Raw genomic sequence first — 17,336 nt, forward strand, 5'->3', positions numbered from 1 at the left:
GGCAGGATCCAGAATCTCAGAGACGGAGAGGCCTAGCCCTACACCCCTGGGAGAGAGGCAGGGATCCCAGATACAGCCCCCATCTGCATGCGTCCTGTGCTGGGAAGCTCACCACCTCATTGGCACCCTCCTCCTTTGGGGACCTGTTGCCTGTAAGTGTTTGAATCGCAGCCCTCCTCCACCTAGGACCCCTTCCCCCCACCCAGTCTTGTGTACATGGAGGTGCTTCCTCCACCAGGGCCACAGTCACCTCTGCCTGGAAGCCCTCCACCAGGATGGCCACCAGCAGGTTGAAGAGCACATAGTTGCCGAAGGTCATGAGGGCCACAAAGTAGAGGGAGGCCCAGGGGGAGGTGGAGGCCATGCCGTTGTAGAGGACGACATTCCAGTCCTCCTGGGTGAGGATCTGTGGGGGAGGGGCACGGCTCAGCCCTGGAGCACCCCCAGGCCCCAGCCCAGCCCAAGGGCTGAGGGAGCCCACCGGGTGGCATAGCTGCAGGAACACTGCCGCCCACGTCACCTGCAGTATCCTCTCACACAGGCTCGGGCACACCCAGGCCCTCACATGTGATGGCCCTAGCTGGGGGCCTGCCTCCCTCACACGCACACTGCTCTGCCCGCTGCCCACAGTTTGCCCACACTCTTCGGCCTGTGTCACACACTCTTGCCCTAACACTCACTCCCCGCTGATCGGTGCTCCCTCCTGGCTGCTCCCACAACCCCATCCTCTCAGCACACTCTCCTGCTCGAGCCCCACCCCCTGGGCATGGGCCCACCTCCTCCTCCCCTCGCTCCTTCTGCGCCCACTACACCTGTATAAACATGCTCCTTCAACCATGCCCACGTTACACGTGAGGAAACAGTTTCAGAGAAGAATCCCAAGGTGCCCAAAGTGGAGGGGTGGGGGCGAGGGGCAGGGGTGGGTGATGGGCAGTCAGTCCAGCTCCCTGAGCTGGTGCTCACCAGCCTGGCCTGGCACCCAGGGCCTGCCCACTGGAGGCCGGAGTCCAAGGGCCTCCCTGTCAGGCCGCGCCTCTTCTTCAGATTCTCCACGGCTGGTGACACCTCTGAAAAGTGATCCTGGGTGGCGGGCCTGGGAGAAACCCCTTCCCCTGAAGCCCAGGGACACACGCTGCCACTCACCTGGAACACGGTGACAATGGCCCACAGCAGGGAGTCGAAGTTCTTCCTGTCGGGGACCGTGTCGCCTGTGTCCGTGCGCAGGCTGAATTTGCAGCCAAAGATGTGCATCCCGAGGATGCTAGGGGAGGGATGGAGGTGGCTCAAAGGACTCGCGCACAGCAAGCTCTCTGCCCACCCACCTTGTTTCATTCTCAGAGTATGACGGGAGTGGGCAGCATTGGTCCCATTTTACAGAAGTGAAGGCTGAGGCTCAGAGAGGTAGTTCTCGCCCAGACCATAGGGAATTAAATGCTGTGCCAGGAGTCACACCCAGGGCCAGGGTGTTGCCCAGAGAAGTTCAACCAGCCACTCTCCCCCAGGCTCCTGCCCACGACCCCAGCAGGCCCCGCAGGCGTAGCCCCAGGTGGGTGGGGCTCACCTGAAGATGAAGATGAAGAGCATGAGCAGCATGCAGAAGGTGGCCACGTTGTCCATGGTCTTCATGAGCACCACGAGCTGGCGCCGCAGCGCGGGCATGAAGCGCACCAGCTTCAGCACCCGCAGCAGCCGGAAGGTCCGCAGCACCGACAGGCCGCCGTCCGCCTGCCCCACGATCTCCCAGATGCTGCGGCAGAGGGGTGGGCGGGGGAGGGTGGGGGAGGCAGGCGGGGTCGGTGGGAGGCCAGCAGGAGAGGCAGGCAGAGAAGGGAGAGGCCAGGAGGACGGGGAGACAGAGTTTCCATTCATTCATTCATCCATTCATCCAACAATGTGTCACGGGTCACTGCTCTCTCTCTCTCTCACGGGTCACCGCGCACTCTCTACCAGGGGCTCCTGACCTGGAGTCTACGGACACCCCCCAAGATGTCTACATCTAGAGTCCAGGAGGTCCACAAAGGTCACTGGCCTCTTTTTGAGATTTAACATTCTCTTGATTATGAATGTAAACAACAAACCACAGAGAATTAGCAGTTCCTATGACCTCGTGACCAATCAAAATCACTGATATTTTCACATCAGTGATGCAGATATTTCCGAATATTATTTATGCTCATCCCTTCTTTGGAAGGGTGCTTGTCACAGACCCGCTGCTAGATCTTGCTATTTCATGCATTAATCCAGAAGCACATATATTGCTAAATCACAAATTTTTAACCATTTTGATATGTGTTTCTGAGTGTGATTGGTTTCCTTTGGTCTTATGTGGTTTATTTCCTGGCTGGAGTCAGTGCATTAAGGCCCCCACTCCCCCCCTCTGCTTCTGGGCCCACAGCATGCTGGGGGCGGGGCCAGCACCTGATGATGACAATGATGCTGTCGAAGATGTTGTAGGGGTTGCGCAGGTAGTCAAAGAGCCCGAAGGCAGCCAGCTTCAGGAGCATCTCCAGGGCGAACATGCTGGTGAAGACCACATTGCAGATCTCCAGGATGTTGGTCAGCTCCTCGGGCTGTGGGGGCGTTGGGGCAGGGGACAGGGATGCGGTCAGGCCCGAGGGCAGCCGTGGGTCCCCTCTGGACGCCCATTGGCTCCGGGACCCTTGCCACGCTGGCTGCATGACCCGGCAGGTCAGTGCCCTCACTGGAGCCCAATCTTCCCCCTACATAGTGGCCTCGGGAACTTTGCAACTCTGCTGTCCTGAGAGGTCCACCGAGGCGGTGGGACCCCACAGGGCTGACCTTCCACAAATTTAGAAATGATGCTGGTAGTGCACACTAAAGGAGGCATTATGATACCCATTTTACAGGTGAGGAAACTGAGGCTCAGAAGCCAGCCTGAGGTCACATGGCCAGACACAGAGTAAGACGGTAGGCAAGCCATGATTGCTAGAAACGCCCGGTTCACCATGATGCTAGCCCATGTAGTGAGCGTGTGCAGGCCCCATTCTGTGCATGTCACAGTGTCACATCACCAAGTCCCGCACAAGAGCCCAGTCAGCAGGTGAGGAAGCAGGTTCAGAGAAGGCCAGTCCCTGCCCGAGTCTGCGGAGCCAGTAAGGGGCAGAGCCAGGATTCAAACCCAGGCAGCCTGGCTCCAAGGCTCCCGCCCTTAACCCCTGCCCGTGTAGACAGCCCTCCCCAGCCCGCCCCTCGCTCCCCATCCCCAGCAATGGCCATCTCAGGATTGCGGGTGGCTGGAGACCACCATGCCCCGTGAAGGGAGGATGGAGACCTACTGTGTGCCACAATGGCTCTTAATCCACCCCACCACCCTGGTTGGTGGAGTTTATTTCCCCCACTTCTCAGAGGAGGACACGGAGGCCCAGGGAGGTCAAGGGTTAAAGTCACCAGTTGGTCAGAAGGAGACTAGCCCCCTTGGCCACAGAGCCAGCCTCTGCCCCCAGAGCTGTGTACCTCCTGGTGTTAGCAGCAGGAGACATCCCTGCAAATGGGGCCCTCTGAGCAACCACAGTACAGACAACAGGCCACACTATGGGCTATGACAGGGGGCGGGGTTCCAGGTCCACCCCCACCCCGGCCTCAGTTTCCTTATCCACAAAGTGAGGGGGTGGAATGAGATGATATTCATCCCAAACCTCTCTGCTCCATCCCCACTCTCCCCTCCACCACCCCTCCGGGCCTGGGGAAGCATCTGGTGTCTGCTCACCAAGGGGCCAGGTTGGGAAGGGCCATTCGTTCAGCCCTGAGCACGAGTCCATGCTAAGCTGACCCCCAACACAATTACTGACACCTCAGACAACCCTTGAGGTAGCTGTTAGCATCTCCATTTTACAGATGAGGAAACTGAGTCTGGGAGAAGTGAACTGGATGTGCAAGGATGTGGCAGAGCCAGGCACCGAACCAAGTCGGACTCCAAACTGCTCTCCCCTTACACACACCGAAGCCCCACCCGAACTCATCCATTCATTCATTCACTCATTCATTACTGCATGCATCCCACAGGTTCTCTGAGCCTCCACTGTGTGCAGGACTCATGCTACCCAGGACGGCCAATGGTGGATGAGTCAGGACGTTCTCCTGCCCTCAAGAAGTGCAGGCTCCGGTCGCAAAGCCCAACACACAAAGTTCACAAAACCAGTCGGCAGGTGCTAAAAACAGCGGGAAGTTGGGGCCGGCCCGGTGGCGCAAGCGGTTAAGTGCGCGCGCTCCGCTGCGGCGGCCCGGGGTTCGCTGGTTCGGATCCCGGGCGCCCACCGACGCACTGCTTGGCAAGCCATGCTGTGGCGGCGTCCCATATAAAGTGGAGGAAGATGGGCACAGATGTTAGCCCAGGGCCATCTTCCTCAGCACAAAAAGAGGAGGATTGGCGGATGTTAGCACAGGGCTGATCTCCTCACAAAAAAAAAAAAAAAACAAAACAGCAGGAAGTTGAGGGTGGCTGAGGGGCAAAGTGACCGTGGGGTCAGAAGCAGCTTCCTGGAGGAAGTGACATCTCAGCAGAGACCTCAAAGCTGAGAGGGAGAGCCGGGTGATGGAGAAGAAGAGAAGGTGTCCAAGCAGAGGGACCAGCCAGAGCAAGGGCTGGGAAGTGGGAAAGCACAGCCCCACCCCCCATGGCACGGCGCCTCAGGGGCCTGACGTGATTCCACTTGGGTCAAAAGAAGAGGAGGGAAAAAAACCCAACCACCCACTTCCTGCCTGGTGCCTGAGAAATCTAATAAAACTGCCAGCTCCTCTCAAGCCCAGATAAAAGGAGAAGCCCCATTGCCACCCGTAATTACATTTGACTCACAAAATGGTCCCGGAAAAAGAGTGGGACCCTGAGAGGGGTCCCTCAGTGGGGAGGGGCTGGGGCCCAGCATCCCTGGCTGAGCCAGGGCCCAGATGCAGCTCAGAGCCGCCAATTTCCCAGCCTGCCAAAAACAGAGATGAAAAATGTGGACGCTGACACTCCATAACGGCGGATCACCAGCTCCAGGCCGCACACGCTGCACACACTCCTGCCCGCGGCTGATGCGCGGGGCCACCACTCTGCTCTCCTGGAAAGGTCACCCGCCGCTTCCCTCCTCCCCTGCAACAGCTGTTTCTCTAGTCAAGCGCACACCTGTTAATCTTTCTCTAATGGACCATCCGTCACTCTCGCGAGCATGTTTCTGGGAGAGAGACAGTGAGCGGGAGAGAGACAGACAGACAGACGAATACAGACACCATGAGCGAGAGACCACAACCATGGTGGGAGACAGCAGCAGCCAGATGGACAAAGAGAGACTCGAAAGAGAGACGGACAGACAGACAAACATAGACACGGGGAGTGAGAGGCAAAGACAAGTGTAGAGAGACGAGACAAAGAGAGAAAAATGCAGATAAAAACATAATGAAGGACCAAGATCAGGACATCGTGGGAGTCAAAGAAACAGCCAGAAAGTGAGAGGAAGAGCGGGCAGACAGACAGACAGGCAGAGACTGCAGAGAGGTGGCAACGACCCCCCCAGTGGAAGAGGAGGTGCTGAAGGGCAGAAAAGCCAGGTTAAGTCAGAGGCAGGAGGGCAGAGGGCAGGGGCAGGGCCAACCCATCCCTGCCTGACGCCAGGCTTGGGAGGCACCAGGCTGCCCAGCCTCCAGCCATTTCCGCAGGAGTAGATACGGGCCTGGCTGGGCAGGGGTCTCTACACTGCCCCCAGGAACCCTTAGAGCCCAGCACCATCCCCAGGATAACGGCAGCTGGTGTTAAGCGTCTCCCACGTACCAGGCAGTGCTAAGCACTTTCCATGAATTATGTCGTCTAAGCCTCAAACATTACCCTATACTGTCCTCACTTTACAGATGGAAACCTGAGGCTCAGCGAGGAGAAGTGACTGCCCAGGGCAACCACCAGGCAGTGGTGGAATCAGACCTCAAACCCAGGTCTCCTCCCTCTGCCCTGCCCCCTCCCCAGGGCCCAGGCGCCTTCACTGCCCCACTTTTCTGACTGAGGCTCCAGGTCAGCACAGACGTGTCACTGCCCTGCTTACAAGCCTTCCATGGCCCCCCAGTGCCCTAAGAATAAAGCCGGCCTCAAGACTTTTCATGGATGGACAGCCTCCCTGGCCTCCTAGGCTGTCTGCCCTGCCCCACATGCACATCCTCCTTGAGGGCTCAGGAGCATGCCTACGCTCCTGGTACCTGTATCTGTCCCTCCTCAGTCTCACTGATGAAATCTCAGTCATGCTTCAGGATCCATCTCCAGTGCCACTGCCTCCAGGAAGCCTTCCCTGACTGCAGCCTATGTTGGTGTCTCTCCCCTACACCCTCAGGGAGCTGAAATGTTGGGCACTAAGCAACCCATCTTCCTCTTCCCAGAATCACCCCAGACTTGGGTGACCAGTGACTTTACGGGGCTGCTGAAGGAAGAATAGAGCCTGCTTTGACCCATGCGTTGATTTGGAGGCCTTGAATGCATTCCCCTGGGAGCTGAAGCCAGTGGGCCTGCCCCGGGGAGGCTCCCTGCACCCCTGCCATGCTGCCTACTCAGCCTGACCCTCTTTCCAGCTGTCCAACTTGGGGAGCAGCCTTGCCCAGCTCAGGAGGAGTCAGGCAAGTGGATGGGTGAAGGCTAGGAGAGGAAGCTGAGAGCCAGACTGCTCCCAGGAGCAACGTCTCCCCACCCGCCTCCTGTCTGCTTTGTGGAACCTCCAATTCCACCTCACCATCTCAGAGCCCAGCTGGGTGGCCTCTCTGAGCCTCAGTTTCCCCATCTGCCCAGTGGGGATAAGACACTCACCCTGCCTGCCCCATAGGGCTGCCATGGGGATCACCCAGGGAAGAGATGTGACGACACATGACAGCAGGTGATGATGGAGGAATCTGGCCACCCAGGCTGACCCCACCCCACTGCCTGTCACGCAGCCTCAGTCATGGACGTTCTGGGCCCACCCTCCTCCCAGGGCTATCCAGGAGGGCAGACTTCACCACCACCTGACCACCTCATGGGTCACACAGGCCCCTGCCTGGCTGACCCCTCCGTTCACCTGTCACCTTCTCCCTGGTCAGTCCCTACCAGGAATAGCATCTGTGGCCACGAGGAACCTGGTGACGCTCCCTCGTGATTTTGACAGCAGTGACCACCTAAAGGCCACAGGCACCCGCAATCCCATCTCTCGTTCATCAGAGCACCCAGGAGCAGAGAGGCGGGGGCCAGCCCCGCTTTCCCGATGGAGTAGGAAAGCAGTGCCCAAGCTCGTCACGCCCTCACCACCTGCCACCCCCCTGTGGCCACACCAAGCTCCCTGCCCGCAGGGTGGGCAACCGGGCCGTGGCGGGGGGCCCCCAGGACGTCTCCTCTCCACGGTCACCACCCCTGCAGGAGAGGGGTTGTGCGTGTTCACCCACCTTCTCCTCCTGCTCCTCCCCTTCTCTCCCTGCCCCCTGGCAGCCCTGGGCCACCTCTCTCTGCAGGCGCCACCTCAGACGGGGCTGCTCAGAATAAACACGGGGTGGGGCGGACCACTTCCTGCTGAGCCATGTCTGGGGGCGAGGAGAGTGGAGCCAAAACACCAGCAGCCCCCAAGCAGGCCCTGCGCAGAGCACGCTCGGCCAGACAATGGCTGCCGCTCAGAGCTGCTTTAAAAAGAACATTTTAAAAATCCTTCTCCTCCTCACTTTTTCTTTAATTAATTAATTTTTTGAGGCCCAGACAGCGGATGGTAAACTCACCCCAAGGGTGGGGGTGTAAGGCTCCAACATAAGATTCAGAAATAATTCCTAACTTGTGAGCACACCTACTGTGCGCCAGGCTTCCTAATGCACCCTCCCAGCCACTCTGTGAGGATGGGACCGTGTGCCCCTTTACAGATGGGGACACCGGCTAAAGGAGGCCAAGCGACTGGCCCAAGTCCACCCTGCCGGTCAACAGCAGAAGCAGGGATGGAACCTGGAGCTTGAGCGATGGACTTCACTCCCTGGGAAGTGGCCTTCACAGGACGGCAGGGGGACGGTGACAATAGCTGCTTCGAGGGGGGGTTGTGAGGACTCAACACACCGTGCAGGCTCGGGGCCTGGCACTTAGTAGGTGCTCAGCAAACGGGGAGGGGAAGGGCACGCAGTCAGGGCACCTGCTTCGTAGCTGAGGAACCCGAGGCGGAGTCTATGAAGGGCAGGAGACTGGCCAGGGAGAACAGCCTCTCCAGCCCGGCCGGGGCACCAGGGGGTGCCCGCAGTGCCAGACAGGAGAGGCTCCCCCATATTCCAGGCTAGAAAGCTTTTCGGACAGGATGTGGTGGAAGGAGTGAGGGAGACAGGCCGGGCAGGGAGACCTTGAGGAGGCTTGGGCAGAGCCCATGGCCTGGCCTGAGGCTGGGGCCTGGCGTAGAGGGAGAGGCTGGGCCCAGAGAACAGAGCTGCCCCGGCCTCCGCGTTGGCTTGGAGGGGATGGCTGAGGAGGCAGGGACCAGTCAGACGCTGGCAAACAGGCCTCTGAAAAACAGCCCTGATTTGTAGCAAATGCCAATTTCCGTGGTGTAAATCTCTCACCATGGCCAATTTCAAGCTACCAACTGTTTTTAACACGGGCTTGCAAAATTCCTGAGTGTTAGGAAATTGGCTCTCGCAGGCTGGTTCCAGCAAGTCCCTGGCAGGGACAGTGCTCAGGCTCTCAGCGGGACTGTGACAGGCCCCTCAGTGCTGCCCCACACAGAGACCAGAGCCAGCAGCCCAATGGCACCTGTTCCCTGTGGCTCCCCCCCAAAGGAATGCTGGCCCGGAAGGCTGGACCCTAGGCGAGCGGGGTCCGGGCTGCCTGTCTCCCCGGCTTCACCCCGCAGAGAGCCTTCCCCTAGCCCTCCCCAGAGACCTTTTTAATTAAGCCGGAATGGCTGGCAAACCAGCTGATCCTAGCAGAGTCGGCAGCCCCAGGGGCCGCGTTTAAATAAATTGAATGGAGCCTGCGCTGGGCGAACTAATGAAGAGGGAAATGAGAGTGTGGCCCGCCGCAGGGCCAGCGGGCAGGTGGAGGGCTTCCGCGGAGAGAGGGCAGCAGGGAAGCAAAAGGGACGTGGAAATCCACACCCTGCGGGGTGTCAGTCTCGCCACAGAGAGGTGTGAATTCAAATCTGGCCCCTGACTGGCTGTGGGACCTGGGCCAGTGGCATCCCCTCCCTGGGCCTCAGGATCGCCAGCTGCCAAATGGGGTGCCCTCACAGGGCTGGGATGCAGGTTAAGGGAGGGAACCCATCCAGGGGATAGGGGGCAGTAGGAGTGAGAAAATGGTGTTTTTCCAAATGGAACCAGAGTTGGACTTGTCATTCAGGCTGTCACCCCAGTGTGACCTATGGACTGGGGACATCTGTGCTAACCCCCCACAGCCCTCCATCCCGTGTGCCCACAAATAGCTTCCTCTCCTCATGTACACATCATCCCAGCGCTCCTGCCACCTCCCGGAAGCCGTCCCCTCCCCCATGTGCTGTCCCCCCTAGGGGACCCTTTCTTCGAACTCTGAATCCCCAGTGGTACCCCCCACAGCACACACAAGGGGCCTGGGACACACCATTCAACTCAGCCCACACACCCCTGCACCCCATGCACCCAGAGCTGAGGACAGAAGAGACCACAGGGCTGGCCAAGGAGGGAGATGGGGGACAGCCTTTGCAGGACAATCGCAGGGCCACCCTCAGTGCCGTCGGGCTGTGGGGAGGGTGGAGTAAGCGGGGGCCTCAGGGACAGGAGGATGCCCTGCCCGCTGAAGGGATGTTGCAGGCATCCCTTGGAACGTCAGCGGAAAGGTCTACGTTTCATGCCAAGGGCAATGCGGAGCTGTGCAAGTTTGGGGCAGGGGAGAGCCCAGCCTCGGCAAAGATCACTCCAGCTGCTCTGGGGAGAGTGGACAGCAGGGCTCAAATGGAAAGGTGATGAATGGAAGTTAGATTTGCAGGGACTGGCCGTGGATGGGCTTTGGGTGCCTTGGGGTCCAGTCTGAGCAGCTCAGGAGGGAAGGAACTGCCCTCGTTCTCACCCCAAGTAGCCAGTCCCCGCACGGCCTCACCTGGTCACTCCTTCACCCATTCAGCAGACACTGAGCTCCCCGCTCCTCTGTGCCTGGCCCTGGTCTGGTCACTGTGGCCACGTGGGTGGATTGGACCCAGCCCCGGTCGGGCGGAGACAGACCCACAGTGGGTGTCCCACATGGTGGCTGGCTGGGGCTGGCTGGGGCCTGGGCGCCCAGCCCTCCCTCCACACACGCGCCCCACCCGCCTCCAGCGCCCACCCCAACTGGCCTGCTCGTGGTGCTCGATGCCCATGCTGACGGTGTTGACCAGGATGGCCATCATGATGCCCCGGCTGAAGTACTTGCTGTCCACGATGCCGCGCAGCTTGGCTCGGGTCTCCCGCCACACGGCCCCGCACAGCCGGGCGGCCCCATCCGCCTGCTCCTCCTCGTCCTCCTTCCCCAGCCCCGAGGAGGCCCCATCCTCGCTGCTCTGGGCCCCGTCCCCACCGACCTCGTCCTCGCCACCACCGGAGCCCCCGGAGCCCGAGCCCTCCTGGCTCGAGTTGGTGCTGCCCAGGCCCGAGGGCCGCCGGCCCGCCTCATTCTGGCAGCGGGGGCAGCTGGTGGGGTCGGAAGCCAGCATGGCAGAGATCGGCTGCACCAGCGTGTGGGGCGTGGGGTCCAGCGGGCTGTGTCTCGGGCACAGCTCTGCAAAGCAAGTAGAGGGCAGGGTCGGTGCCTCACGCTCGAGACCGCTGGAGGCAGCACCCACACCGGGCCCCAGCCCCATCCTGGGACACAACCCCGCGTGCACTTCAGGCTCCCGTGGCCCACAGGGTCTGCCTGGAACGCGGCAGCCCCACCTGGAGGCCAAGTGGCGCCTGGTTCCTGGGGAAATGGCTTTCCCTTCTGGGCCTTGTTTGCCCCTGTGCAGAAGCAGGGACTGGGAGCAGCCACCCTGCAGGAGGATTCTATTGGTTACTACATGTGATGTTCCTAGAATGGGGCCTGGGCACACAGACACATTAGCTGTCCTTGCTCCATCACTTCCCGGCCCGTGGCCCCGGGTTAGTCACTGAACAGAGCCTCCCGGAACCCCAGCCCCTCCCCACCGTCCTGCTTGGGGACAGCATGCAGCTTGGGACATGGCTGAGGAGGGGTATCTGAAAGGCGGGTGTAGAGAGCGGACACCCCTCACAGGAAGCCAGGGTGGCCTCGGCCTTCTCCAGCTCTCCCGCCTGCACGTGGGGCCCATCGCATCCCAGGGAGGGAACGAGGCAGGAGCCCTGGCAGGGGCAGGCCCTGGCTGTAGCATTGCCTCCACACAAGCTGAGGCCAGGGCTGGCCCCAGGGGAGCAGGCAGGAGGGGCCGACCGGAACGGTTGGCCCTTCGCTGTCCGGGGAGAGCGCGAGAAGCCTGGCCAGGTCTGAGGCCCGAGCTCTGTGATCTGTGAACCATTTCTAAGAATGCCACAGAGGCGCTCTCTGGGTAGTTTGGTTTCTTCTTTATATTTGTCTATATTTTCCTAGAATTAACAGGTTTTGCTTGTGTATGCAAAAAACACAACATTCAAAGAAAAGAAAACATGTAACGGCTACCCTTCATTTCCACACTTGCCTCCAAATACCTCCCAACGCCCTGGACAGGCCCTCTGACTCATTCACCCCTGAAGCCGGAGGGGGCAGCCCGCAGCCCAGGGGTCAGTCCCACCTCAGTGGGAGGACAGGGCAAAGCCCTTCTCAGCCCGCCTGTCTGTGGGGCTGGGCCCCTGACACGTTTCCCAGGGAAGCGGGAAGGCACGAGGCCTGGGGGCAGGGGGAAAGACCTCCCTCCAGACGCCCCCTGGGACTGCTCTCCACGCAGGTTCCCTGGAGAGCATGGTGGGAGCCCCCTGCAGTAAACACCCCTCCCCGCGTCATCCAGGAACGCCGGGTGCCAGCCTTGCCCAGACCCCAGCTCCCCCATCTACGTGCTAAGCCAGCCCACAGGCCACCTGGAGCCTCCTCCAGGACCATGTCATGTCTGGACGGCTGTCGCCCAGAGACGGGTGGGCGGCAGCTCTGAGCCTGAATTCTCCAGCTTGCTCCAGAGAATCTCATCCCCAGGACGTGAGAGCAGCAAGAACAGGGCCTGGAGGTGGCTGACTCCCACTGTGCACGGGCCTCCTCCTCATCTCACAGAGGGGGAGACTGAGGCCTGCAGAGGCGCCGGGGCTGCCCAAGGTTGCACGCTGTGCATCTGCTCCGGGGTACAGTCCCCATGATGCCTGCTGACTTCCTTCTTGGCACCAACTGGGGGCAGGACTGGGTCTGGGGGTGGGGGCCACCTCCCATGGTGGGATTCCCTCCTCCTACGGGAGCAGCTCATGTCCCCCTGGGAGCAGGCTCCACAGACCTCAACACTCTGACCTCCCTGACCTAAGTGATTCCCTTCATCTCTCTAGACCTTAGTTTTTTGTCTGAAAACGGGATAATATTCTTCACTCTGCCCCCTTCTCAGGGCTGTTTTCTAGAACGGATGAGAAAACGAATGGAGAGCCCTTTCTGAGCCTGTAGTGCTAACTCTCAGAAAGAACTGGCTACAGTCTACAGTCCAGCAAGCAGGGAAACGGCCCAAGGCAGGAGCAGATCCCAGGGAGGCACGTGTCCCCAGCACGCCAGGCCTTTGCAGGGCAGGCCATGCCCCTTTATTCCAGGCGGCCAGATGTCACCTCTCAGGTGTGCCAGCAAGCTGCAGTGGCAGCAGGAGCCATGCAGGCTGCAGGGCAACGGAATTTCAGAGTTGTATTACAAGTTCATTTCTTTCAAGTGAGGATCCCAGGGGCAGAGGGAATTCCTCCAGGGTGGGGGTTGAGTCCCCGAGCCCAGGGAATGCCCTGGCAGGTGGTCGGGAAAGGGTGGAGGGAACCGAGGGGTGTGGACTGGAGGGGGGCAGAGACCCAGGTTCTCAAGCTGCTGGACGGCTCTGCTTGTGCCGTGGAGATGGGGGTGCACGTCTGCAAACAGTGCCGGCTCTGAGTCCCAGCTGGAGGCACACGAGGCTGCGGGGGCCACTTACTGTAGTGCCTGGGCTCCTTGGCGTGGGGCCCCGGCTTGGCGGAGGCGGGTGCTCTGGGGCCCGGGGCCTGGCGCCGGCTCTGCAGCGCCTGGTAGAGGCCCAGGGCGCGGCGCTTGGCCTTGCGCAGGATGTGGCAGACGTACTGGAAGATCTCCTCGTAGCAGTCCCCGGGCTCGGCGTAGCTGGCCACCGTGCTGGACGACAGGTAGCGCTGCCGCTGCTCCAGCATCAGCCGGTGCTCCCGCTGCTTGGTCTCCGAGAACTGGGTCGCTATGACAACGAGGCACAGGTTGATCATGAAGAAGGAGCCCACCTGTGACCAACGGGAGGAGAGGACAGGGACAGGGATGGAGGAGACAGGGGGTGGGGGAGGCCGACATGGGGGGTGGGGTGGGGGGAGGCGGAGATGGAGAGACGAGGAGACAGAGATGGAGATGGAGTGACAGAGGCAGGGTGAGAAGCCGGGGGATACAGGGGCAGAAAGGGAGACGGAGGGAGGGGAAGGGACAGATCCGAGACACAAAACAGGGACAGGACAGAGCAGGGAGGCAGACAGCCAGAGACAGCCAGGGGTACAGAGAGACGAGGACGAGGAGAGACACCGAGAGAGAGTAAGACAGGCTCAGACAGGACAGAACCAGAGGGTGTGGGAGACGCAGAGTGAGGGGGCAGATGGAGACAGGGAGAGAGAGGAGGGGTGGGGGAGGGCCCAGAGAGGCGGAGAGGCACAGGCACAGGTAGGGACAGGAAAAGATCACTGAGGCCTTGCCCTGGGAGGAAGCCAGGCCCCAGGACGGCAAGGGCCCGGGCAGCTCCCCAGGCCCCACTGAGGCCTGCTTCCATCCCTCTCCTCTCAGGCCCCTGGGTCCTGGCCACGGCTGCCCTCCTGTCTGGGACATGAGCGCAGAGGCCAGGGAGGGAGGCACAGCCCCTCTCAGGCTACCCAGGCCCCAAGTCCCAGCCGGCCTTGACTTTGGGCCCAGCTAGACCCTCAGACATGAAAAGAGAAGCTTCCCTCTGAAAGGGTTTACGTGTGAGGCTGTCTCGGTGCTTGCCTGGCGGTGGTGGGGAGAGGCTGCCCAGTCAGTGCTAGGAACCCCGCCACCTCGTGACCCAGGGCCTAGCTCAGGGGCCCCCACAGGGAGAAGAGCCCTTCCTGCCCAGTCTCCGAAGAGCAGGCCCCTCCCCTGGCATTTGCTAAGTCTCTGAACAGGCTCAGTGGCCTGCCAGTGAGAGGCCTCCTCCAGGCTACCGTCCAGGAGGCTCCCGCAGGCCGCAGTCCCACTCACTGATTCAACTTCCCTCCTCTCCCCAACAGCATGGTTAGGGAGCTGGGGTTCTGGGGGTGTCGAGTAGGGGCTTCCAGGCACAGAGGACTCTGGGAAAATTCCAGGTAAGAGATGCCCCACTCATTCACCCTCTCTGTCATTTCTTTCTCAAGCATTTCCTTGGAGACCTGCTCCGAACCAGGCCTGTGTCAGGGGCACAGAGGAGGAGCGGATATGGAGCCTCTCCTTCGGGAACTCACACCTGTCAGCCTTCTACCCAGCCTGCCTCTGCAGCTGTCCCCACTGGGTGACTCAAGCAGCAACCCCATCCCCTCTGGACCTCCATTTCCCTATCCGTAACATTGAAGGCTTGCGCAAAATGAGCTTAGGACTTTTCCAATCAGAGGGAGCACTGGGGAACGGGGTCTGAGGGCTGAGGACCCCTCACCGGCTGTGTGGCCCAGGCCAGGCACCTCACCTCTCTGGGGCTCAGGGCCCTCACCCGAGCAACAGGCGGGTGACCCCACGTGGCCAGGGTCAAGAGGGTAAATGACAGCAGGGTCGCTCAGGCTCTGCTCTCTGGACCGTCACTGTTCCCCAAGTCACTAGGAGCTCAGGAAGCTAAGGGGTCTGCCTGCGGTCACGAAGGGAATTGCCAACCCCAGACTGCCACCCTAACTCCATCAGGAGGAGCTGAGGGAGCATCCTCCAGCCCCTCTCTGGAATTCAAGGCTTCTCTAGCAATCCCAGTGGTCACAATCCCTACTGATGGAAGATTCTGTCCACTTCAGGGTCTCTGTGAGTTACTCCCCTGCCCAGAAGCCTCTTCCTCTGGCTGCCCCTGCCCCCTGAGTTTTTAAGGCTCAATTCTCGTATCACCTCCTCCAGGAAGCCTTGCACTCCCCCAGCCCTCCTCCAAGCTGGATCAGAGGCCTCCTTGGGCTCCCTCAGCCTCCTGGGCTGCCTTCTATCACAGCTCCTAAGATGCTGTCTGGTCGTTGTTTGCTGTAGCCCATCTCTCCTCACAAGACTGTGACCCCCTCGAGGGCAGGGCCGGGCCTGACTCACAGCTCAGTTCCCGGCACTCAGCTCAGGGCCTGGTGCAGAGCAAACCTCCCTGAACGTGCCAGGGAATGAACAAACCAGTGGACGAACAGCGATGCTGAACGAAGCCTGGTCCCTCTCCTTTCATCTGAGGGGTCTCCTTACGGGTTCAAGGCCCCAGCCTCCCCAGGAAAGTGTCAGAGCTAAGCCAACAGCAGGTGCGTCTCAGGTCACCTGCCAGCTTGTCCTGGACCCCCAGGTCAAGGTCCCAGCAGCCCAGGATGGAGTGCTTCCCCAGAGGGTGAGGCATGTCCTCTCCCACCACCAGGGAGCCAGAGAATCCAGCTTCGCGGCAGCAGGGAGCCAACAGCAACTCTCCGGGAGTGAATCACCTTGACCTTCTGGGGATTGTGCTCTGGCTGAAGCTGCAGTCAGGCATGACAAGGCGGATGAGCTCGCTCTCTGGAGTTCGTCGGGGAGAAGGCAGGAGGGGCCAGGCAGGAAGGGGGGCCTGCTCTGCGGGACAGAGAGCGCCCCGCCTCCATCTCCAGGTCACCCCCACAAGGCAGGCTGCCTGAGAAGTGGGAGTCCCTCCAAGAATTTCAGGGAGCTCCACCGGGTCATGACCAGGGCTGGTCTCCTCTCCAAATGCTGCTCGGGAAGCAGCCCCAGGCTTCCATTTCAGAGCATCTCATCTTCCTGCCCCAGGAAAATAGGGATAAGCTGGAGCCCTTGAGAAGTTTCCATCCTGGGGCTGCACCCCGGCGAAGGTCATGAAAAGAATGTACTCCCAGAGACTATGAGGCAGAGAAACAGGAGCAGGAGCCATGGGGCGGACTTAGATGCCCAGAAATGAGAAACAAGGGCAATTGGAAGTGACGGATGCTTCCAGCGGCGGCCCCTGACGAGTCCCTTCAATCACCTGCTGCTCGGCTGCATTTAAAATTGCCTCTCCTGCTCTCTCCCGTCCAGTCTCCTGGCTCTGAAGGGCTCCCTGAGGACTCCCGAAGAACTCCCCGCCGCCCGTCCCCTGGTCCCTGAGTCCTTGGAGCTTGCCTGGAGAGCCCAGCTTCCCTGACACTTACTATGATAAGCAGGATAAAGTAGATGAAGTTGTAGAAGGAGTGAGCATCCATCACGTAGTACATGATCTCCACCCAGCCTTCCAGAGTAATCACCTGCCAGGACAGAGCGGGGAGGAGAGAGCCTAAGACGGGCTGGCCTCAGGAAAGGCAGGCGACAGACAGCGCCCCAGACAGAGGCCCTACTGTGTTCCAGGACACTTTACACACATTCTCTCTTGTACTTCTCACAAGGGCTCAGCAGGGCAGCCACCCTCATCCCCATTATACAGGTGAGGAAACTGAGGCTCAGAGAGGTGAGGGCATTTGCCTAACATCACACAGCTGGAAGGAGTGGAGCCAGACTTAAGCTGGTCCCTCTCACCCCAGAGCCCACCCTGTTTCCAGTCTACCCCACCAAGGCGGGAGGGCTGGAAGCAGGGGGCCCTGGGCTCTGGCTCCAGCTTACCAGCTGGGCCACTCTCTGAACCTCAGCTGCTGCTCCTTCAGTATATGGCAATAACAGAGCCCACTCGGGAGGGGTAGGGTGCGGCTCAGCTGAGCCCCGCAGTGTGGCTGTGATGAGGCTGGTGTGACTCTGTCCCCTACACATGCATTCCCAGAGAGGGAGTCAGAGCAGCCTTGGGCAAGACAAATGCTGGGTCTGCCCAGCACTGCCGAGCAGCCCACCACCCTCTGGGGGCCGGAGGGTCCCAAAACACAGCTGCGGGGCTGTAGCTCTAAACCCCGTTACCCTGCCACTCCTCACAGCAGCCACCTCGGTAAGGCCCTCCCACCACCTCAGGGGCTTGTCCTCAGCCACCACCCTATGTCTTGCCCCATCCTTCCCCCTGAGGACCGCAGGAAGGTGATCTTTACCAAGTACGCACTGCACACTGGGCTGACTGCTCTGCCAACATCCT

At 60.4% G+C, this 17,336-nt stretch overlaps 1 protein-coding gene across 1 annotated transcript in view; it reads right to left on the bottom strand.

The window, feature by feature from the left end:
- The window catches only part of CACNA1I (calcium voltage-gated channel subunit alpha1 I), a 105,172-nt gene that overhangs the window by 27,723 nt on the left and 60,113 nt on the right, over positions 1 to 17,336 (bottom strand). Inside the window, exons 7-13 of the mRNA XM_058568321.1 lie at positions 16,438 to 16,530; positions 13,041 to 13,353; positions 10,269 to 10,690; positions 2,419 to 2,570; positions 1,562 to 1,747; positions 1,144 to 1,261; positions 251 to 406 (exon numbers count right to left, since the gene is read on the bottom strand). Of these exons, the coding sequence (XP_058424304.1) occupies positions 251 to 406; positions 1,144 to 1,261; positions 1,562 to 1,747; positions 2,419 to 2,570; positions 10,269 to 10,690; positions 13,041 to 13,353; positions 16,438 to 16,530 (1,440 nt within the window). The remainder of the gene's footprint in view (positions 1 to 250; positions 407 to 1,143; positions 1,262 to 1,561; positions 1,748 to 2,418; positions 2,571 to 10,268; positions 10,691 to 13,040; positions 13,354 to 16,437; positions 16,531 to 17,336) is intronic.

Source organism: Diceros bicornis, chromosome 25 (genome assembly GCF_020826845.1).
Source record: "Diceros bicornis minor isolate mBicDic1 chromosome 25, mDicBic1.mat.cur, whole genome shotgun sequence".
Taxonomy (NCBI): Eukaryota; Metazoa; Chordata; class Mammalia; order Perissodactyla; family Rhinocerotidae; genus Diceros; species Diceros bicornis.